Here is a 23,524-nt window from a genome sequence, read left to right on the forward strand (position 1 = left end):
GCTAGAGAGGGGGAAGCTGCTCTAGTATGTCTGCAAAGACTGTTTGACTCGGTCACAAATCTTCAACATCAGAAAGGAAACACTCTGGGAGGCAGAGTCCAGGGGAGCAGCAGTCAGCTGCCAGGGGTTGCTGAATGGGCTCTGGAGAGAACACTTGAGCGCACCTGCTCAGGAATAGACTTCCCAGCTCTGGTCTCTAGACCTGAAAGGAATACCTCAGAAGAAAGGAGGACTTTAAAATGAACACCCTTAGAAAGACAGGGTTATCTTTGCTGCTTACACATTTTCTTGTATCTTAGTGAAATTTCCTGTTGAAAACATTCAAAGAAATAGCCACTGTGTGATTCTATTTTTTTTCTCTTTTCATTTCATCCAAGTACTGTTTAGTACTCTCCCACAAAGACCAGTCAATCAAGAGGCTCTCTCTTCCATCAAAGGTAATCTCAATTACTGCATAGTTCCTGGACTACCTGCAATAGGCTATTACTTGTTTTAAACTTAGAAAAATAATATTTTATGATCATGGGGGGGGGGGAAGAGGAGGCTCAAAATGTGATGAGCAGGTCAATATCAGACCTCTCTTTCTTCATTCCCTATTCCCCTGCTTTCATTTAAATCTTGCAAAGAATTATCTGTACCCAGCATAGTGACTTAATATCTAGCACATGGGAGATGCTCAATAAATATTTATTGAATATGTATATCAAATGACCATGCTCTGCCCAGTTCTCTCCTTCATCCACCCCTGCTAGCCTTAATCAAAAACCTAAAGAGAACCATGAACTATGCCCTTGTAACTCAAAATGCTGGGATTACTAAATTGGGTCTAGGTGTTTGTTTGAGAAATGTGGAAAAAAGCCCTGGTAAAGACTCTGTGCCTAGTTGGTGAGAGACTATTGACAGAAGGAATGGTCACCTAAGAGCCCCAAGAACAGCACATGAAGAATTATAACTCCACATCTGAAACAAGGAAGGGACAGGCACTACATCTAGGAGACACTGACAATCTTTTTGTCTATATTACACAGATTACAAGAGAAGCTTTACCCAAAACATAGTCTGTGCTCTGCAGGAACAAAACTGTAAGAAATGTTCAACTCATCTCAGAGTCCCCTAACTGTCTAGATTTCTTTTTGTTGTCACAACATGACTGGTGTCTTTGTAGGTTGGATAACTAGACTAAGTTTGGCACACTATGGGAATTAAAGGGGAAACCTAATATACAGCCAATATGGCCCCAAAAAACAATATGCTCATTGTCTTTCTATGATTCCAGGTGAGGGCCAAATTCAGACATTTCTAGCTTCAGAGCCTTTCATGCATGAGGAGGTAAGGTATCTTCCTGAGGAAATAGGCAAAGGCTATTTTGATATTAAACAAAAAAATTGGAGAATATCATATTCTGTTTTGGTTGGCAGAAAAAATATGAAAGTATTCCCATGGAATGCCTTGGAAATGATCCCAGAGTTTAGAATGTCTTCATGGTACCCTAATCTCTCCACTGGAACCTTATCAATGATATCTTGGGCTCTCTGTCACTACTTTTCTTTTCCTACTTCCCCCTGGATCTCAAGATATTCTGAAAACTACCTAAGGAGTTTTTGGTGAGCTCTGATTTGGTAAGATTTGCAAATGAAGGTACATTTTCCAATTCAGGTAAAATCACAGAGAAACTCAATTTCTGATGGCCTCGGTCTACTTAAGGCTGTGTTTCAAGAAAGCAGTGGAGCAAATTATTAGGGGAGCTCTAGAATACAGCCTTTGCAGCACTGTAATCGGAGAGTCTTCTAACCATGGATGTATCTGCTGGGGTAGGTTCTTTTTTTTTTATTATTATTTTTTGAGAGAGAGAGAGAGAGAGAGAGAGAGAGAGAGAGAGAGAGAGAGAAATTTTTAATGTTTATTTTTTAGTTCTCGGCGGACACAACATCTTTGTTGGTATGTGGTGCTGAGGATCGAACCCGGGCCGCACGCATGCCAGGCGAGCGCGCTACCGCTTGAGCCACATCCCCAGCCCAAGGGGTAGGTTCTTTTTCTGGACAGGCAGTAATAACTGTCCAACTGACACTGAATATTCAGGATCCCCAGAAGCTGACAGAACATGGGAAATATACTCTCTGTCCTATTCCATCAGTTGTTCTCCCCAAACTTACTGTCTTGTTTATATACTTGATTTCCTAATTTCTCAGTGTATAAACTGAGCTGATTTAGTGCTTATAAGGATGATTTTAACATCAGAAGACAAAGAGATTGACACTATTTCTATAATAATGCTGTAGAATCTTAGAGAGCAAACCAGTTCCAGTTCTTTACTCGCTAGGTGTGGCAATTAAAGACAAGAGCTGTTCAGTGACTCACATTCTCCCTAGCAAGATCTGGTGGTGAGCTGAGCTTGGACCCATCAATCTTGTCTTTCAGGTGGGGAGTGCAATCAGAAATGACTGTGAGTTGGTGCCATGACCTATTACCTGCATGCAATGCGGTGCAGAATTTGCAACTTCAGGCAGCTGTTTGTTTGCTTTTCCTACTGAGAAGATTCAGTGATAACAATAGGACTTGGGAGCATTCTGAATTTATTGCAAAGAGTGAGAGGGAAAATTTTAGTAAGAAATACAAGAGCAAGTGGGACTGACTGTTTCCTGGGCTTTTATTTTATGCAACCAACTTTCATTTTCCTTTTACTATAAATGAAATAAGATGGTAGCTGCTTATCTGGATGCCAGTGGTCTGTTACACTGATACAACTGAGAGTTTTGTTTTTTTTTTTTCTCACAGCTATATTTTAATCTCCAGCTAAATCTGGAACAAGCTAATCAGGCCACACAGCATATTTTGAAAACAACTTGAGTTCTCTCATAGATGCTCAAGGTGATGAATGGTGTGAGGAGGCAGAGAAAAGTACATGAAAGATGAAAAAGGTGGTGACCAAGAAGGTTTGTGACCACAGACTGTCCAGGAGATTAGAAGAGATCCCTCTTGGGCCACCTGGGAGGCTTGGATTAAGTGACAAGAAGGCCAAAAATAATCCTTTGAAGAAGACACATGGTTTCAGGTCTCATGAAGCAGGATTCTGCTAGTTGACCCATGCTGACCTAACCCATTGTTCAAATAACATTCTAAACCATGTGCCTAGTAGCTTGGGAGATATGACACATTTAGACCCACAACAGATAATACAGATATTTTAAAACTGAAGATAGTCCAGTAAGCAAGTTAACAATCATGGAAGACTACAAATAGTGACAGCATGCACACTTCTACTTTTCCTTTGGATGGGTGGACAGAAATACACACCTTACTTCTGTGGTTATTTCTGCATATGCCACTTGCAACTAAAAGACCTGTTCATGTCCTCCCCCTCCTTTTTTTTGGGGGGGGGGTGGTGGTAATTCAGGGGCTGGAACCCAGGGCCTCATGCATGCTGGTCAAGTGTTCTACCACTGAGCTATGTCCTCAGTCCCATATATCTTTTTTTTTTTTTTTTTTTTTTTTTTTTTTTTAAATCAAGCAATAGCATAGTGGAGAAATGAGTACATGTGCGGAAAGACTAATACATAGATTAGTTTCTTGGTTATTTTAAAACTGGTCTTTTACTCTCTGATACTATGACAGGAGGCAAGCAAGGGTAAATTCTGTTTCTTTCTCTGCGTTGTTGGTATCTTTCAGATAAATCATGTCTAGTCTTTATTGATTTTTCTTTCTTCTTGCCACCTTTGCAGTTGTGATTTGAGTGTTCCTGATGTTCTGGCACTGAGTGTGTGTGTGTATATATATATATATATATATATATATATATATATATATATATATATATCCCCAGGGAACAACCCTCTTTCTGCCACCACACAAGACTGAGTCTGCCCCCTCTACCAGGCTGGAATTGCTGGTGAGGGACAGCCCATAAATGGCTTATGTTAATGAGGACTCTTCTCAGAGTCTGAGCTCCAGGAGGGATCATTAGGAGCCACTGGGTTAGCAGAAAAACCTCCAGGGAGTTAGGACTTCTCTGAATGTAATGGTTAGTGGGAACAAAAGCTTGTCCTTCCAGGGAGGCCCCCAGGGCTGTGGCCTTGGAAAATGCCTGTAATAAGTAATAAGGATCACCCTCTAATGAGACAGGGAGAGCTAAAAAAAAAATTAAAAATTGTTTAAATATGGGATTTATTTCTGGCTGCTAGCCATGGCTACAAGTCTACAAGGAGGCTTCAGATTTCAAAGAAATGTGAAAATGCATGAGCTTGGGGGAGGGGTCAGCCAGAGAGATGAGAAGGTCATGTAGCTGACAGCTTGCCCATGGGAATGTCCTATTGACCTCTTGTGTTCAAGCCCAGGCAGATGCCAGAGGTAAAACAAACAGGCAAACAGCCACCAGGAGATGCTGTCCTTGTCTGCAAGAGAACCCCTCAGGAATGCGGGCGGGCTCTGATCCTACCTAGAGACAGGGCCAAGAGCACAGAGACCAGAGTGCACCAGCCCAAGGGAACCTGGAGGGATGGGACCTACTTTGATAGGGGGACTGGAGTGGGAATGTCCCTCAGAAAAGAGGTGCAGAAAGAGGTTTTTCAAATGACCACAGGTGTGAATTTTTTCCTAATTTATCATTTACAACAACCTAGTTATCCATCGACAATGGTTTCAGGTCTCATTTGAATGAATGGCAGAATCAGGTAGGCAGAGTCGGTTTTTAAGAAGTGGCTTTCTCAATCCCTAAAAAACAAATGCCAAATGTTTTCTTTGATATAAGGAGAGTAACTAAGAACAGAGTTGGGAGGAAGAGCATGAGAAGAAGATTAACATTAAACAGGGGTGAGAGGTGGGAGGGAAAAGGAAAGAGATGGGAAATTGCATGGAAATGGAAGGAGACCCTCATGGTTATACAAAATTACATACAAGAGGAAGTGAGGGGAAAGGGGAAAAAAACAAGAGGGAGAAATGAATTACAGTAGATAGGGTAGAGAGAGAAGATGGGAGGGGAGGGGATGGGGGATAGTAGAGGATAGGAAAGGCAGCAGAATACAACAGACACTAGTATGGCAATATGTAAATCAGTGGATGTGTAACCGATGTGATGCTGCAATCTGTATACGGGGTTAAAATGGGAGTTCATAACCCACTTGAATCAAAGTGTGAAATATGATATATCAAGAACTATGTCATGTTTTGAACAACCAACAATAAAAAAAAAAAGTGGCTTTCTGTCCTTGAATCTGATATCTGGTAAGAGCTATGGCAGCTTGGGAGGGCTGGGTTAGGGAAATGGTAAATGAAGGCAAAATGTCTCTCTCTGATCTCTTGACTTTCAAACATTCTGAATTACACGCCTCAATCACAGACACTATTATGGTCCTTTTCCCTCATATTTTTTCGAAGTTTGATTCATCTTTCTGTCAGAAATCTTGCTTATGCAGCTCCCTCAGATTTTTGCTGCTAACTGCAGAGATCTTGTTTTTCTTGTCAGCAGTCACCTTAATTGTCCTGCCCAGAGAGCCCCACCCAGCCCCGTTTGGTGCCACATGGTTTTCTTTGAAAGGCTCTGCTGTAACAGCGAGAATTTCTGGGTGTCCTTTTCTAAGTAAACAGGAAGTATCGCTATGCTAAAAAAAAAAAAAGAGAAAACCTTCTCCTCAGCAAAAATTCAATAATATGCCAACTTATATTTCCTATTAATGTTGCATTAGGAGCAAGATCAATTTCTTACACAGCACAGTCTTTTTCTTAAGATTCTAAACCTTCAATGAGTGAGCAGAATCCCAGGGAAGGCTGGCCAACAAGGACATTTTAGAAATTCACCCACTGATTTTTTTTTTTTTTTTGAGGCAGTAGCATCACAGGAAAGATATCAATGCATGAAAAAAAAAAAAAAAAGACCACACACACACAACAACAACAAAACCCTGTGCAAAATCACATTAAAGGGGCAAGATGTTATGCGTCTAAATTTTAAGTCACAGCAAGAGTTGTGTTCCAATACTTAACCACCTTTCTATATATGAAAAATCTGAAGCCTTGAGTCAGGAGAATTGATGCATCACAGGAGAAAGAAACACACAAAAATGGCTTTTTTCCCCCCATCACATCAGAACCTGGGTTCGTGTGTCAGGCAGACGCAGCCCCACGAGTCCTCCACACACGAGCACAGTAGAAGCCAGAAGGATGGGGATTGCTTTGGTGATGCCAACCAGGGAGCCGAAAATTAAGTTTCCCAGGACGGTTGCTGCTTTGCATAGAGCATTCAAGAAGCCGAAGCCCGTTGCCCTGCAAAGGAAAAGAATTATGGACAAGGTTGAGGAAAATGATTCTAGCTTTAGACACATGTTCTATAATAGTAGTTTTCAATGCTCTTTAAGTAGATTGTGTTGAGTGTCATTGGAGCAAATAATTAAATGCTTGTTAGCAAATCAGGATAGAGAAACCCAGCTGTTGGTATTGTTCTTTCAGGCCTCCTGTTGACTTTCTTACCTTCTCTATTGATTCTTTTTCTGACCATAGGTTCCAATTTATCATGGACAACAAGAGAAGGGTAATTTCAGGAGTCTCTTTTCTCTTGGCCCAATGGTGTTGGAAGAAAGGGTCTTTTATATCAAAGTTAATCTTACCCCATTCAAATCCTTCTCTCAGGAAAAACAGTCATGAAGCACAGAGAGGCAGCTCACCTCTGGTGAGTGTGGAGTTTGGGCCACCTCCCTCTGACCCCAGGCAAGAAGTGGAAAGCGAGGGTTAGGGAAATTGAGCAGGTTCTCATCTTATATCACAAAAATGACACATTATTTTGTTTTGTAAATTCCCATAATTTCAGAGATATCTGTATTTAAAAGGAAACTTAATTTCATTCCAGAACTGAAGTATATGACAATATATTTCTTTCTACTCCCTTCTTTTCCTCTTAGCTAAATCAATTTAAATAATTGAGGCCCATTGAATTTTCAAAGAAAATCAGGGATGTTGGAGTTGGATCCCTTATCTTTAACTTACTGTGGAGCTGAACTACCATGCATTCTTTCCTTGTTTTCATTAGCAGGCAGAAATAGAACACAGGTTGAATATCACTGATCTGAAATTCTGGGGATCAAAAGTGGTTCAGATTCGGGAGGTTTTGGGACTTTGGAATATTCACATAGACTTCACTAGTTGAGCATCCCTAATCTGAAAATCTGAAATTCAAAGTTCTCCTAAATCTGAAATTTTTGAGCACTATGTATTTTCAGATTAGAAATGTTTCACCAGTACTGAGCTGGGTGGCCCTACAAGGAGCTAGTGTGATATTTCTCCTATCATCAGAGTTCTTTGTGGAAAATCAATCCAAGAAAATATTATAGAAGAGAATCAGATTGTGGGCCTAGAGATTTTGTTTGCTGTCCTTTAAGCTGTGCAGGCATGTAAGAAACAATCCTCTGTTCTTTTTGAATCCCCAAGAGTTCACACATGCTGAGCATATGCTCTATCATTGAGCTATATTCCCAATTCCGATGTCCTCTCTCTCTCTCTTTCTTTCTTTCTTTCTTTCTTTCTTTCTTTCTTTCTTTCTTTCTTTCTTTCTTTCTTTCTTTCTCTCTCTCTCTCTCTCTCTCTCTCTCTCTCTCTCTCTCTCTCTCTCTCTCTCTTTTGTGGGGGGTACTGGAGATTGAACTCAGGGGCAGTTGACCACCGAGCTTATTTTGTATTTTATTTAGAGACGGGGTCTCACTGAGTTGATTAGCGGCTTGCTTTTGCTGAGGCTGGCTTTGAACTCACCATTCTGTCTCAGCCTCCCGAGCCACTGGGATTACAGGCATATGCCACTGTGCCTGGCTCTTTCTTTCTCTTTCCCTCTTTTCTTTTCTTTCTTTCCAGTACTGGAGATTCAACTCAGGGGGCACTCTGCCATTAAACTACATTCCCCGGCCTTTTTTATTTTTTATTTTGAGATAGAGTCTCATTAAATTGCCCAGACTGGCTTTGAATTTGTGGTCCTCCTGCTTCAGCCTCCCAAACTGCTGGGATTACAGGTGTGCACCACCAAGCCCGGTCCACATCCCACCTTTTTTTTTTTTTTTTTTTGTACCGGGAATTGAACCCAGAGGCACTTAACCACTAAGGGCAATATCTAGCCCTTTTTACTTTTTTGTTTTGAAGCAGGGTCTCTCTAAGTTGCTTAGGGCTTGGCGAAATTGCTGAGGCTGGCTTTGAACTTGTGATTCTCCTGACTTAGCCTCCTGAGTTTCTGGGATTACAGGTATGCACCACGACATGCCACTTCTTAGTACATTTTTTTGGAAAGGATATTTGCTATTAGTCTACATAAATTGAAGGATTTTGCTTTGGTCTTCTAGGTAGAAGATTACATTTTTTTTTTTACAACTGTAGATCTACCACTGACATCATAGAGAATATAAATTTCCTTCTGACTTCGTATTTTGGCTCTGAGTCACATTAAATGCAGGGCAATTTTTTTTTAAAACCACAAAGGGAAATTCATTTTACATGCTGCAAAATGAAGTATTTAATACACACCTTTCTTTGATTGATTTGCAAGTTTGTAGCTGTGGGGGTTTCCTTTTGCAAGTCCTAACAACTACTCATCACTGCTTGCATGGTTCCTAGTGGCATTTTCTACAATGTATGCAGCAGGCTCATAACCTCAGAAATGTATGTGGTTATTATCCAGCCACCCACTTTTCACACCATTAGAAAGAAATCAAGGCTCCTCCCTTTGCTGTATGAACGTAGTCTCTGTGTTAATGCAGTACCAATGATTTTGCTAGTTAAACACACATCTAATAAAGGGCAGCTAGCACAGATTTTCTTTTTGGCTAAGAAAGTAAAGTAAGCAGGCTCTTGAAGGGTGGCAAAGTTGCCAACTCCTTGGAATGAGGAAGAAGCGAAATAAAATCTCTGATGGAAAGAAGCAGGGATTTCTTTTTTCTTTTTTTTTTTGGGGGGGGAGTGGGTACTAGGGATTGAACTTAGGGTTGCTTAATCACTGAGCCACATTCTCAGTCCTTTTTATATTTTATCTTATTTATTTATTTATTTATTTATTTATTTATTGGTGCCAGTGATTAAACCAAGGGGCACTTAACCATTGAGCAATATTCCTAGCCCTTTTTTAAAAATATTTTTATAGACAGGGTCTCGCTAAGTTGGTTGCTGAGGCTGGCTTTGAACTCACAGTCCTCCTGCCTCAGCCTCCTGACTCACTGGGATTACACCACATCTGGTTTTTATATTTTATTTTGAGACAGGGTCTCGAGAAGAAGCTTAGAGCCTCATTAAGTTGCTGAGGCTGGCTTTTGAACTCCTGATCCTCCTGCCTCAGCCTTCCCAGTGGAGAAACAGGGGTTTCTTGAGAAGAAGGTAAGTAATTTTGTATTCTCTTTGTATCTAATTTTGTGTTCTTGAAAAAAAGACCTGTAATACCAGTAATTACTAAAACTGCAGGGGGGGAGGGTGGATTTAATATACTAATGACTATTTTCAAATGAAATTGCTGGAGGCTACAAAGAAGACTTGAGTAGAATGACACCAGGGTCACCTCTTCCATCTCCATGGTGATGATGTCATGAGTCTGAGATGTCTTTCTGCTATGTATTTTTTAAAAAATTAATAGACTTTTTAAGCATCTTCGGGTTTACAAATAAAAGGTGGGTGAAAATAAAGGAGAATTTCCATATGCCACAGTTTCCCCTTTTACTTATTTATTTATTGGGTACTAGGGATTGAAACCAGTGGCACTTGATCACAGAGCCAGAGTCTTGCTATGCTGCCAAGACTGGGTTCAAACTTGAGATCTTCCTGCCTCAGCTCCCGGAGTTGCTGGGATTACAGGCATGTGCCACAGCACTCTATTAATTATATGCATTATTGTGGTATATTTATGAGAATTGGTGAACCAAACTGATACACTGTCATTTACTGAAGTTCATAGATAATATTAGGGTTCATTCTTGGTATTGTATTTCTATGGGTTCAGACAAGTGTATAATGGCATATGTCCACCATTTTAGTTCCACCCAGAGGAATACTTTCACTGCCCTATTCTATGTGACACTATGATGATGGACATTCATCCTTCCCTCCATTAAACCCCTGGCACCCACGGTTCTCTCTTTCTTTCTTTTTTATAGTTGTAGGTGGACAGCATGCCTTTATTTGTTTAGTTTTTTTTTTTTTTTATGTGGTGCTAAGGATTGAACCCAGTGCCTTTACTCATGCTAGGCAAGCACTCTGCCACTGAGCTACAGCCCCAGCCCAACCCAGATATTTTTACTGTCTCCACAGTTTTGCCTTTTCCAGAATATCATTTAGTTGAAGTCCTACAATATATAACCCACTCAGACTGGCTTCTTTCACTTTTTAAAAAACTACATTTTTAGTAGCTACCAACTGTATCTTATGGTGTTAAGATAAACTGTATCCTTCTGGGGGAAAATGGCTAGTGTGTTTGTTGCTGATAAGAGATAGGAAAACATTTTTCTGACATGAAGTCTCTCAATGCTGAAACTGCAGAGTGACCCATGTAGGATTTACACTGGGTTAAAATAACAATGTATTTCCAAGCTATGAACCTCTGGTATAACTTAGAACAAGGTATAAAATGCAGACAGCTACCTCTTTGTATCACTGAAACTGTAACTGAGGAATGGATGACTTCCTAAGATTTCTGGGCAGCAGTAAAGACAGATGCATTAGGAGCATCTGGTATCTCAGGCTTCTAAAAAAGAGAATCAAATCCTTATTTCCTAAGAATCTCCATTTTCATTTCCCAAGCAGAGCCAGTACTTCAGAGGAAAATCTGGTGTGCATGCAAAGCACACAGCCTCCTTAAATTAGGATTGGCATTCAAGAAAATGTGCTTGCCCTTTCCTTGGATAAGTAAATTATTCCTTCAAATATTTGTAGCTGGAGGGTGTGATTTTTCAATGTATTCGAGGCACAGCTGTATTAGAAAAATTATTCACAAAATGACTTTCCCTTGGGTTATCTATTTTTACTACAGTAAGAAGCTTTTAGTTCATTTACTCTCTGTTCTTAATTAAAATGAAGTTATCCCCTCTGCAGACATGGAAAGTCCAAGTCACCTTGTGCTTATAAAGTCCTTTAAGGATGGGGAGCTCAGAGCTTGTGGAACTCCCACTCCCTGACTTCCTAGCAGCAGAGTGAGCTCCTGCATTCTTTTCTACAGATGTTTTCCTGCCTTCTCTTAACCAGCAGGAACCAACAGAGAAAAACAGAAAGACCTATTATTTTTCTATATGCTCTACCCCTTGCTTCTCATCTCTCCAGCCAGAATCCTTTGTTCTCAATTATAATTATTGTTCAATCTACTTATTTTAGTCTTTTAAATTGCCCAGGCTGTGCTGGAACTCACGATCATCCTGCCTCAGCCTCCGGACTAGCTGGGATTGCAGGTGTGCCTCACCACATCACAGGTTTCAAGTTTCTAAAATGTAAACAGAACCCCAGGGCTGCAGCAAGCCAGTTCCCCATTCCACTGAGGCACTCTCTTCCTGCACCATGGACTCCCTCTCTTTGACATGCTGATGTGTGAAGCGAGTTGGCTGCAGCACTTAGACTTAGCTGATGGGGGATGTGGCCACCAGAGTATCCTCTCACTGAGATTGGATGGTGGCTTCCTCTTTGCAGAACTCACAGTTTAGCAGGTTCTAGCTGATTTATATTGCTTTATGTTTTAACTGGAGTCTGCAAAAAGGAAACTGCTGGCTCCTTGGACAGAGTGAGGATAGCATTGTCCTTACATTCAGGCTTTTTTTGGTTTTGTTTTTCCTGACATTAGTGCAGAACCAACCGTGGGTATATATGTTTGTATTTATTTATTTTAGGTTCCTGGGAAGAAGAAAGGGATGCTGAAAAATGGTGGCACTTCTTAGGGTAGTGCCTGGCACAAGGCAAGCACCATGTGGGTATTCACCACTGTTAAAACACTGGCTGAATATCTGCCCTACCAAATGATGACATTATTAGGGGAAACAAAACTAAACTAAAGGCTACATTTTGAAACACCCTGAACTGGTATGGATTCATACTCTGCTCATCTAATTTACTTATTAAAGTGTAAAATTTAAGCATCTTTTTTAGTCTAAACTTTTGGAAAGGAGCTTTTTCTGGGGGATGTCGCCAAGTCATTGGCAGAAATTATAAAAGGACCCAGCATGGAGCATTGTGGAAAGTCTGAACAGCCTTTACATCAAATATACATTGTGATCTAAAGATTCAACTGGAAGTTGGTTGTTTGAAACAGAATAAGCCCATTTACCTCACAGAAACAATACTACAAATGAAGGCAAGGTGCCCAGGTTGAATCTTAACACTGAACCCATCTGGCTATTGAACTATAATGCTAAGAGCACCAGATGCCCCTTGAATATTTGTGAATAAGCACATTTGTCCTTAATGTATTCCCAATTTATAATTCTCCTATGCATTTATTCATTTTATATTCATTTGTTAAGTATCTATTATGTGGCAAGCACTGCACTAGACTCCAGCGACCCCCAAATTAAAAGACAAAGCCCGCATTTGTACTGACAGATGAGATCACGATAACACATACTTAGAGCAATGAGGCAGCATATCATGGGAGCAGGTGAGTGGGGGGTGATCTCAGACTGGGGATGGGCACAGTTGAGAGAAGACTTCTCAGAGGGGATGGTGAGAATATGATTTGCCTTGAAGGAATAGTAGGAGCTTGCCTGGTAAAGGAAGGCCTGTGGATAAGTGTCTCTGGTGTCATAATACTCTCACAGCTCCCTAACTTATCTCATGGTACCCACTGTGGTCTGCTTTAGACACTCTCCAAGGCTTCCTGAGTACCATCCAGCCCATCTGTCTCCAGTCAAACATGGCTCTCACTTCTCATGCAGCTGTTTTCAATCTGGGGTTAGGATGGCAATTTTATTGAACGAAGGTGCCTAGACATGTATAACCACATTTTCACCTGGTGGCATGGCAATTAAGCTTGGGGGTGGGGTGGGGTGGTTAGAAACTCCTGCGAAGTTTGATGATGTGGCCATAACGATGGCTAGACTACTCCCACAGAGATTCTGGCTTTATTGCTCTATGGGAGCATTGGTATGGTTTGGAAGTTCCAAGTGATTTAAAGGTGTATATTATCTTCCCAGAGATGTCTGCATTTTGGAATTGATTTTCATTTACTGTTACATACTAAAAGAAATTACAAAAGCAAAACATCCACTCTACCCCTCCAACAAATAGGTTCATGTCTGAATTCCTTTCAGCATGGTTTCAGTCATGAATCAGAGGATTTATACAACTTTGCTTTCTGCCTCTTACCAATCATTCATACAACTGTTTGTCCCATGTTGTTTTTGTTCCCATGTTTTATTTAGCATGTAACTACGATTTCCATAACTATATCATTGGCTAATGTAAAAATTTCCAGATTTGGGGTATTATTAATGATACTGTAATGAACATGTTCACCTCTATGACTGATTACGTTTGGATAAATTTGTTAGGGCACATCAGGCAGTATAATGTAGCCAGAGGAAAGAGTTCACAGTGTGGAGGAGACTGAGGGTCACAGGGGGTGCTGTGCCCATGAGAAGGAAGGGTCCTACCCAGAGTATCCCTCCCTACTCCTGCTCTTGGTGACCTTTCTTGTTCACTCTGCTTAATTCATTTTTTTTTCAGGGACCATCAGTTTCTCACCTAACCTGAACCATCTCCTTTCCCATCTCTCAGTTGTCTCAGTTTAGACTTTCCTCCTTGCCACTGTCCCTACTCTCTCTGACCTGGTCTGTTTCAAACCTGAGCATCTTATCTGGACTCAGCCTTGTGCAGGTCTATGTCATGTTTGGAGGTTGGCTGGGTAGTCTTTGTAGTCACTCAGCACAACCCTATCTCAGGACTGTCACAGGAATGCCTGTGATACTTGATAAATAGAAGGCTGAACTAAGAAATTTCTTGAGAAGCCTGGGATGGTGGTGCACACCTGTAATCCCATCAGTTTGGGAGACTGAGGCAGGTGGATCACAGGTTTGAGGTCAGCTTGGGCAGCTTAGTGAGACCCTGTCTCAAAATAAAGAATATAAAAGGCTGAGGTTGTAGCTCAGTGATAGAGCACCCTGGGTTCAATCCCTGGTACCACACATATGCACACACCCAGAAATTTCTCAAGATCTTCCAAAAATGTTGGAGGCAGATTTTTGTTTTGTAATTGGCATTTTAATGAGCATTAGTTGGGTGATGTTTGCTTATTGATGCCAGATAAACTTCCTGTTTCAGGGAAAAATAGTTCCACGTTATTAAGTCAGAAAAGACTGAATTCAATTGCTTTCTGATATTTAGAGAGAAAATTTGCTTCACTCAAGTAGGTAGCATCCTTCTTAATAAGAACCAGATGCCATTCTGTACCCCTGCAAGCAGACTGTGCTTACTTATATACAGGTGGAGAAGGAATCCCCTATTAGTTGTGGGCTGAGAGAATCCCTGGGCCCAAAGCAGCCTCAACCTTCCCTCCATTCTCCACATCACCAAGGGGTTTCCTATTGCTTGTTCCCACTGGAATCAAATATTCACAGACAGGTTGATAATGGGAGCCTTTGTGTCTTATCATTTATCTGGTAAACCTGGCTAGGAAGTGCCAGCCTGGGCCAGGGTCATAATGATAGGGTAAGTAAAGATAGAATGACCGAACACAGGGCAGCAATGTGGAGTTCACCTGAGGCCAAGGTCCGAGAATATAACCAGGTGAGCTTCTTAAGAACAAACCAGGCCTTTAACCCTGGGAGGGCAGATAGATAGGTCTTCGCTGAGAGTAGCAGCACTGAGTCAGACATCTGGGTTTGAGGCTAAATGATTCTGGGCAAGCTACCTCCCTTTTCTGCAACTTATTTTCCTCACCTGAAAATGGGGTAAGAATACTTGTAGAGTAAGGTGAAGACTGAATAAAGTTAAACGAGATCTTCTGAAATACCCAGCACAGTGCCTAGCTCAGCCTTCCCTTCACAGATGAGGAAACTTGTTCAAGTTATCCATCTGTCTTCTGGCATGTCCCACACCTGAATTCTCATATACTGCCATAACTCCAGGTGAATGAATGATATATACTTTTTAAAATTCAGTTGGTTATGGACTATGGTTTTCTTCCCTAAATGGGATCTAGCTTCCCCACTTCCAAAGTAAGCAATTTAGCCTAACTCCTAGAACAATGCTCTTTCTTCCACACTGTTGATGGAGCAGAGGGAGGAGAGACAATACCATATGAGAAGGGGAACCTGACAGCTGAAGGATCAGGAGGTCACAGGCCATGATGGGAAAGGGACAGAAAGAGGCAGCAGAGAGAAAACTGGAGACCACCGCTCCCTCACAACTGGCTAAATTGCTTACTTTGGAAGTGGAGAAGCTAGATCCCATTTAGGGAGAAAAACTATAATCCATAATCAACTGAATTTCAAAAAGTATATTTCATTCATTCACCTGGAGTTATGGCAGTATATGAGAAAGATCAAGTCCAGCTCTAAAGAAGCTAACATTTTTGTGGATGACAGTAAAAGTAAGCACATAACCTTTGTCCTATGGCATATGGTCTTGGTGGTTATTTGCTTTAAAAATACTTTGGTATAAACAATAGAAAAGAATAATTGTTTCCAATGTATAACAACCATAGAATTTAAAGCACATAAATCAGGAATTAACAGAACAGAAATGATTCCTTTGCACTTTAAATATCATTTTAGAAATTGACAGGAGAAGGTCATTAATGAACATCGGAGAGATTTTCACTGGTGATGTGAGTGATGTTCAGGACATGTAGTTGATTGGAAAGAATACTCTTTCCTTAGCATAACAGACATAATAACATCAATCCCCTGAGCTCAGTAACCTCAAATCAGTGATGTGGTACTTTTGGTAGACTCCAGGTTCTACAGCCCATGTGCCCTGCACCCCATGCTAAAGGAGAACCCATGCTTGATGGTCCTGCTGTCACAATATCATTATGTCCATGGTCCCTTCACATCAGGGCTTATTCAGTACCCAAGGACAGAGAGATAGACTTTCCTGAAGCTCAAGAACAGTCTGTATGACTGTTTTGTGCCTGTTTTTGCATCTGACAGGATTTGCTCCCATTGAAATATGCCTGGGATATGCTATACCTACCTGGCATTGAGGCTGTGGGGAGAGGGCATCTATTTCCTGCCTCCTCATCTTCCTCTACTTCTATTTGCCAGAGTTAAAAAGAATCAAAGAATCTGACATTTGCTGAATGGCTAAAGATAAACATATATAATGATAGTGCATATAAAGAAAAATAAAATGTGAACACATAATAAAATAGAAACCTATATAGCATATATATTTTATGTACATAAAATATAAATAAATATGATGTTATGATATACACAGAAAAATGAAGCAGGGCAAGGTGATATGGAGGGAATATATCACATAGGTTGGTTAGAAAGAATAGTTCACAAATTTCTTCATCTCCAAATTGCCAAAAAATGAGTGAGGTTTTCTTCTTCTTCATTTTAATGGCCACAGATGGAGAACATATTCAAGAAAGAATGAAATTGTCATTATGGATCACTAAGTGATGATGGTGATGAGGACAATTTTAGAGGTAAAGGGACCTGAGATGCCATTTATTTCAACGTACTTATTTTAAATCTCAAACAACCGAGGCACAGTTGTGCTGAGTGGTTCCCCTGAGGACACAGAGCTGGTTAGTCAGGATTACGGATTGGCCAATGGGGGAGGAATCAGGAGACCTTTTCTGTCTAAACAAGAACAATCCTGAGGGAAGGGCTTAGCTTGGTTAATTCTGGGCAGATGTTTTGATTTTAACTCATCAAATTAGAGAACAATCTCACAGCACTGGGTGACAGCAGCTGCTGCCCAGGACTAGCAGGGAATAGCAGGTGTGAACAATCAGAGTTTTACTTTTAATTCTTTCTGAGGTCATGTCTAAACTGTGCATGCAGGAGGGTGAAGGAAGGAGGCCATTGGCCAGAAAAAGGCAGGAATATGCTGCTGGAAGAATAAATATCCTTGAGACAGGCCTGCTGGTGAGGGGAGTCTGTGCAGAGCTGAGGCTGGTCAGAGAGCCCGGTTTCGTCACTTGAAAGGTGTGTGTCTCCTTGCCCTGAGCTTCAAGGAGGAGTGGTCAAAATGACCACTGGGCTCTGGGAACACAGGAAGTGTGAGCAGGAAGCTTCCACCATGGCCACATGGTGGCAGCAAAAGTCACTGCCTGGATGCAGGACACAGGTCAAATAGCCTACACCATGTGGGTTATAGTTTATGACTCGTGAAAAGTTTACAATTATGACCAAGAAAATAAAAGAAGGAGGTGAAAGGATGGGGACAGTGAATAGTGGAAAAGCCCAGTGAATAGCATTACATTATTTTTTTACTCTGAATCTTAAGATTCTAAGACAGGAGGGAAGTTTTATCTTCCCCACCCCCCAGTTAGGATATTAGTGGTCAGAGGGACCTCTGACCGACCCTGACTAAACCCAGTCATGGAATGTGTCCCCTATTGGCATCTTCCTAATCTTTTTGCAAAGAGGGTTAAAAGCAATTTGTTGGTCTTAGGACTTGGGGGTGGAGAAATGATGGGAAAAAGAAGTTCACCTGGACCAATATGTTAGATGGTTGGGCTTCCTTTCAGATTTGTGGCAAGCTGGAAAATTGAATTCTCTTGGGAGCTTGTTGTCATATTCATTTTTACTATCTACTAGAAGAATCGTAGACTATCAGTTGCCCATTATCTATATTACATATATAGGCTCCCTGTTCATTTCTGACACCAGGAAGGATCTGATATGCCTAGGCCTGATGTTGAAATTGTCAAAACATCATACCACGCCTTGAATGTTCAAAAATGCCCTAAACTTCAAAGGTCCATCATTTTGCCCTGTTCTTCATTTCTTTTCTCAAAGCAACCTTATCTTTCTAATCTCACAATAAAAGACAAACACCTGACTGCAACCATTCAACCAAGTGAATCCTCCCACTTCATATCACTTATCCCTGCAGAACTGAAGGTATTCCTTGTTCCTTGTTCTTTTAAGGCCAGACCTGGGAATTAAGAGTCTGAGGAAAGGTAGGTGCATGGACCACTATGTCTCAGCCACTGTGGCTGATGTTCTGGCTTTGGTCAGGATCCCCTGTTGTTACCACAGAGTTGGAAAGCAGATGGGATTGAGATAGAGGTGGTTGGCCAAGGAGAGTGCGTTGACAGAGAGTCACCCTCCTCTTCCACAACTTCTATGGCACTTATTGTTGATATCTTGTCTCAATCTGAGGCCAGTTCTGGCCCTGGACAAGTCAGTCTGAAAAAAGCTATAAGCTGTAAGTTTTTAATGCCGGACTGATGGAAGTCTAGAGTTTCAGAAAACAAATGTGCACAGCTTCCCTCTGAGTTTGCAAGATCACTTGCTTACAGGCTGGCCTTTTGTCCTGAGTTTCTAGCCCATCGAAACTTTTTCTCCTAGCCTGGTATCCCAACCCTGGTGCCTGTCCTTTCTTAGTCCAGGTGTGTGGTCACTCTGAATCTTCTTACCTTGAGGATTTCCCCCTGGACTCAACCTCTTGCCTTCTTTGACATATTATTCCTATGTGGGCCCTTGTTTTCTGTTCCTTTTGAGTTGAACTCTCCCAGGAGTCTCTAACCTACTGCCTGATCTGGCATCTTGTCACAGCCCAGTTTCTAGAAGAGTCATGACACAGGGTGCAAAAGAACAAAGAACAGCTGGTTGTCTCCAAACATGATATGCATACACTACTTGATAGTCCCTAGGCTTCTTCAATCCTTATAGCCAGGCCACTGGTCACTGACTTGTGATTCAATCACCCTGTCTGAGAAGCAACTGAGCTGCAGGGCAGGGGAAAGGCTGGGTGACTCAGCATCAAAGCTGAGCCTGTCTCAGGATCCACTATCACTGTGAATGTGAGTTATGGCCATGGGCCTTTGCCTTGACGCCAGTGAGCAGGTGACTATCTATCTCTACAGTAGTGCCAGTGATTTAGTTTGTCTTAACCTCCAGTGTTAGTAATAACTTTCCTACCCTCAACTTTTCTTCTCCTCCTCATCCTCCTTCTTCTCCTTCTCTTCTTCCTCTTCTCCTTTGTCTTCCCTTTCCTTTCCTTTTTTCCCCTTGGTACTAAAGGTTGAACATTGCACATGCTAGGTGAGCACTGGGGCTACATCCCCAGCCCTTCTTATTTAATTTTTAAAATTTTGAGACAGTCTTACTAAATTACCGAGGCTGGCCCTGAACTTGAGATCCTCCTGCCTCAACCTCCCAAGGAGCTGAGATTACAGGTGTGCATCACTGTGCCCAGTCATCCTTATCATTTTTTAAAAAATATTTTTAGTTGTAGTTGGACACAATACCATTTATTTATTTATTTATTTATTTATTTATTTATTTATTTATTTATTCATTCATTCATTCATTCTTATGTGGTGCTGAGGATCGAACCCAGCTCCTCACATATGCTAGGTGAGCGCTCTACCGCTGAGCCACAGCCCCAGCCCCCATCCTTATCTTTTTGATCCATCAGTAGCATCTATCACATCTGATTACTTTCACCTCCTGAACTACTTTCTTCACTTGATTTCCCAGACTTAGCACTTCAATTATCTTTTCTTTAAAATATTTTTTTAGTTGTTAATGGACCTTTATTTTAGTTATTTATAGGTGGTACTGAGAATGGAACCCAGTGCTTCACACATGCTAGGCAAGCACTCTACCACTGAGCCACAACTCCAGCCCTTGATTGTCTTTTCCTCTCACACAGTGCTGCTTTCCAATCTCATTAGCTAGTTTCTCCTTGTCTCTTTGACCTCTCTATTTCCTAGTGTCTCAGAGCTGAGTCTTCAAAACTTCCTTTTCTCTACTACTTCTCTTTTTTGTTGCCTCACCCACTATCATACTGTCAGGCATATCTATATGCTAAAAGAGTTCACATTTTTAATTTCCCACCTGGATTTCTCCCCTGAACTCTGCGCTCTGTCCAAATATCTCCACTAAGATATTTAATAGCATCTCAAACTTCATATGAACAGAACAGAGATCCCAGTTCTGCTTAACTTCCTCTTGCAGTCTTTCCCATTTCAGTAAGTGGCATCTCAGCTTTTCCATTGCTCAGGTAAAACCCCCAAAGTCATCTTGAATACCTTTTCCTCTCACATCTCTCCTTCCATCTTTCAACAATGCTTGTTGGTCTTGGACATATTTTTAGAATGGAATCACTTCTCACCGAAGTCAGTGGCCCCATTATCTCTTGCCACAGTTGTTGCAGTGACCTCCTAACTGGTCTCCCTGAATTCATCTCAGATCCCTTAAAGTTTGTTTTATTGATTTATTGAAGTACTAGAGATTGAACCCAGGGGTATTCTACCATTTAGCTCTACCCTCAGCCTTTTTTAATTTTATTTTGAGACTGTGTCTCACTAAGTTGTCCAGGCCAGACTTGAACTTGTGATCCTCCTAGCTCAGCCTCCTGAATAGCTGAGATTACAGATGAGCACCACCCATGCCCAGGCATAGAATTTATTTTTAACACAAAACCAGTTCTCTTTTAAACTATAAGCCAGATCACTTCACTCTGCTGCCCAAAATCCTGCAACAGATTTTATTTCACTCATAATGAAGACCTGAGTGTCCCTCTGGGCCTGTCACTCTTACCTTTATCTTGCTCATTCTGCTCCAGCCTGCCAACTGGTAGCCTCCACTCCCATCTTGGGGCCTTTGCACTTACTGTTGCTTTTGCTGTGAAAGATGTCTTCCAAAGTATCTGCCTGGGTCTCTGCTCAAATGTCACCTTTACAGGGTCTACATCTCCCTTGGCTATCCTATATGCAATTACAACTCTCCTTACCTTAGCAATTTCTATATCCCTATATGGCTTTATTTTTCCCTTTAGCACTCAGCACCACCTGATACACTAATGCCTACTTCATTTATCTAATTGTATTGACTAGCTTTCCCAAACTAGAATGTAGACTCCATCAAGGCCAGGCTCTCTGTGTGTTCACTGTTGTGTCTGACTAGGATGGTTTCTGGCAAACGGTATGCATTCCATAAACATCTGTCTTGTGAATTAGTGAATGGATTCTATCCCCAGGATTCTTTCTGGTATCCAACATAAATATTCAAACGCATATTGGATGGCTCCATGTTGAAATGAAAATTCAACATGTCCCAAATGGAACTCAGTATTTTTCTGACCCCAGCTCGAACCTGCTGTTCCTCCTGCATCCCCGTCTCAACACAGCCACAACCATCCTTTCAACTGTGCAAGCAGAAACAGAATCCTCTCTGACAACCTCTTTTCCTCACCCCAACATTTAATCAAGCACCAAGTTTTGTTGATTTTATCCTTAAAATTCCAAGAACATGTTAAATGCTGACTTCTTTCCTTTCCAATCTACATTTTTGTCCATATCACCACCTTCAGTGTCCTAAGGAGATGCCCTGCCTCCTCTCTGGTCACAAGAGTGAATTCTAATCTTACCTTGTTTTTCTCCCTGAAACACCTCAAGGGCTCACATAATCCCCATCCCCATATAATGCAATGTTCAAGCATTTTCATGACCTATTTTGTTTGTTTGTTTGTTTTTGCCTAACTTTGTTCACTTTTTCTTTGCAGAGATTTTTCAGGTGATATTTGCTCTGACTGAAATGTTCTTTCCATCCCTTGGTGTGGCTGCCATTCACTATTCTCCAGGCCTCAACTTAGATGTTACTTCTAAACCTGCTCTGATGTGCCAATGCTTTCAGAGCACCATGCCCTTCCTTCACCATAACCCTGACCACACCATGTTAAAACTCATCTTTACTTGTTCTTAAGCTCTGGAGAGAAACGAACACAAAAGGCCTGTTGAGTCTTTGCATGTTTAACCCAATCTTGATTTCTGCTTTTCAGAAGACCTGAACTCATACGAACAGAAACTTCTGCTTTTACTTCACTTGATGTTTAAGCTTTCTGACACAGAATAATAGCAGGTTCCCATTTCTGAGGATGGACTTACCCAACTCCTGAGTTTTTCCTTGTACCACTATGTCCAGCAAGTTTTACATATAATTTGTAAATGAACAAAATACCTTTATTTTAATATGGTGCTGAGGATTGAACCCAGGGCCTCCACAGATGCTAGGCAAGAGCTCTACCACTGAGCTACAACCACAGCTTGAGTTTTCTGTTTTCAAGCCAAATTTTCCCTCCATAAATGCTCATCCTTCTATTTCATATGGAAAAGGAACAAGCAGCTGATTTAATTTACAATAGTTTCAAATTCATAGTGCAACACAAAAAGAATGGAGGCTCTGTGATAGCTTTGCTAACATGGTTTGTTTGTTTATTTGATGTTGGGGATTGAACCAGAGGTGTGCTACCACTGAGCTACGTGGCCAGGTCTTTTTATTTTTGATTCTGAGTCAGGCTCTCAGTAAGTTTCTGAGGATGGCCTTGAACTTTTAATCTTCATGCCTCAGTTTCCTGAGTCACTGGGATTACAGGCATGTACTAATATACATGATTGGAGGGGCTTATTTTAAATAAATAGTTTAATCCACATCTGGGTGGGCCTTGTTTCCAAAATGACAGGTTGGTTGAAACAAACCAACTCAGTGCAAGCTGAACACTTGCTTTTGGCTGCAACTTTATCCCCAGGGTGCTGCAAAGGTAAAGAACTAACACATATTGAATAAATGAAGGAGAAGCTATAAATAGTTTCTTTCAGAGCCCATGTATGTACTTGGGGGTTCACTGAGGGTCTGAATTAGAATATTTCATAAACAGACATGTTTATGAAATAAAGCTTCCTTAGTTTTGAGTGTTCTATAAGAAGATGCATATAGGAATATATAGGAATGCCGATAGCACTTATGTAAGCTCAGGAAAAGATGTTCCTGAGGAAGAAATAGAAATTAGAATATGGAAATGCAGAAGATGTATCCTATTGTGATCAATAAACCAAAGGAATGAAAAGTCAGGGGAGGGACCCTGGATCAATGGCAAATCAATGCCCTAAGTGTCTCAGAATGATCCTAGGGTAAAACCCTTCCTCCTTCATTTCAAAGTCTGTACTATATTCCAACACAGAGGTCTTCCATGGCAACAAAGTGTGAGAGTTGTCCATGAAATAGAAAGTAGAAAAAGGCATTTGTCTTAGCTTATGTCAAATGGCAAAACAGGAATTCCATTGTTCTAATTTAATTATCCAGCTGCTGAGGCTCTACTTAAATCCCTCCTTCTAGCCCTTTCTCTGATATAAGGTGTAGTCTGTGTCTCCACTTAGGACTGGGAGAGTAATTTCCTCTAACAGCAATCTTTTCTTTCTTTCTTTCTTTTTCTTTTTCTCTCTCTCTTTTAATAGGAGTGTGTTAGGCGTTCCTTCAATAGACCAGGAAGGTCAACACATATGTGCTAGAGACCTCTCTTGCTTAATGCAGAGCTCATGCAGACACCTTCAAATATAAGGTAATCACCCTTGCAAGACTGATTAGCTACTCAAAATGTGGGCCAAGACAGGCTATTAAGTTTTAATCCT

At 41.1% G+C, this 23,524-nt stretch overlaps 1 protein-coding gene across 2 annotated transcripts in view; it reads right to left on the minus strand.

The window, feature by feature from the left end:
• Positions 1-6,071: 6,071 nt before the first annotated feature.
• The window catches only part of Sv2c (synaptic vesicle glycoprotein 2C), a 166,523-nt gene continuing 149,070 nt past the window's right edge, over positions 6,072-23,524 (minus strand). For both annotated transcript variants that reach the window (XM_026404115.2, XM_026404114.2), the window contains one exon: positions 6,072-6,255. In XM_026404115.2, coding sequence (XP_026259900.1) covers positions 6,072-6,255 — 184 coding nt within the window. The remainder of the gene's footprint in view (positions 6,256-23,524) is intronic.

The sequence above is a fragment of the Urocitellus parryii genome, chromosome 1 (assembly GCF_045843805.1).
Source record: "Urocitellus parryii isolate mUroPar1 chromosome 1, mUroPar1.hap1, whole genome shotgun sequence".
Classification (NCBI taxonomy): Eukaryota; Metazoa; Chordata; class Mammalia; order Rodentia; family Sciuridae; genus Urocitellus; species Urocitellus parryii.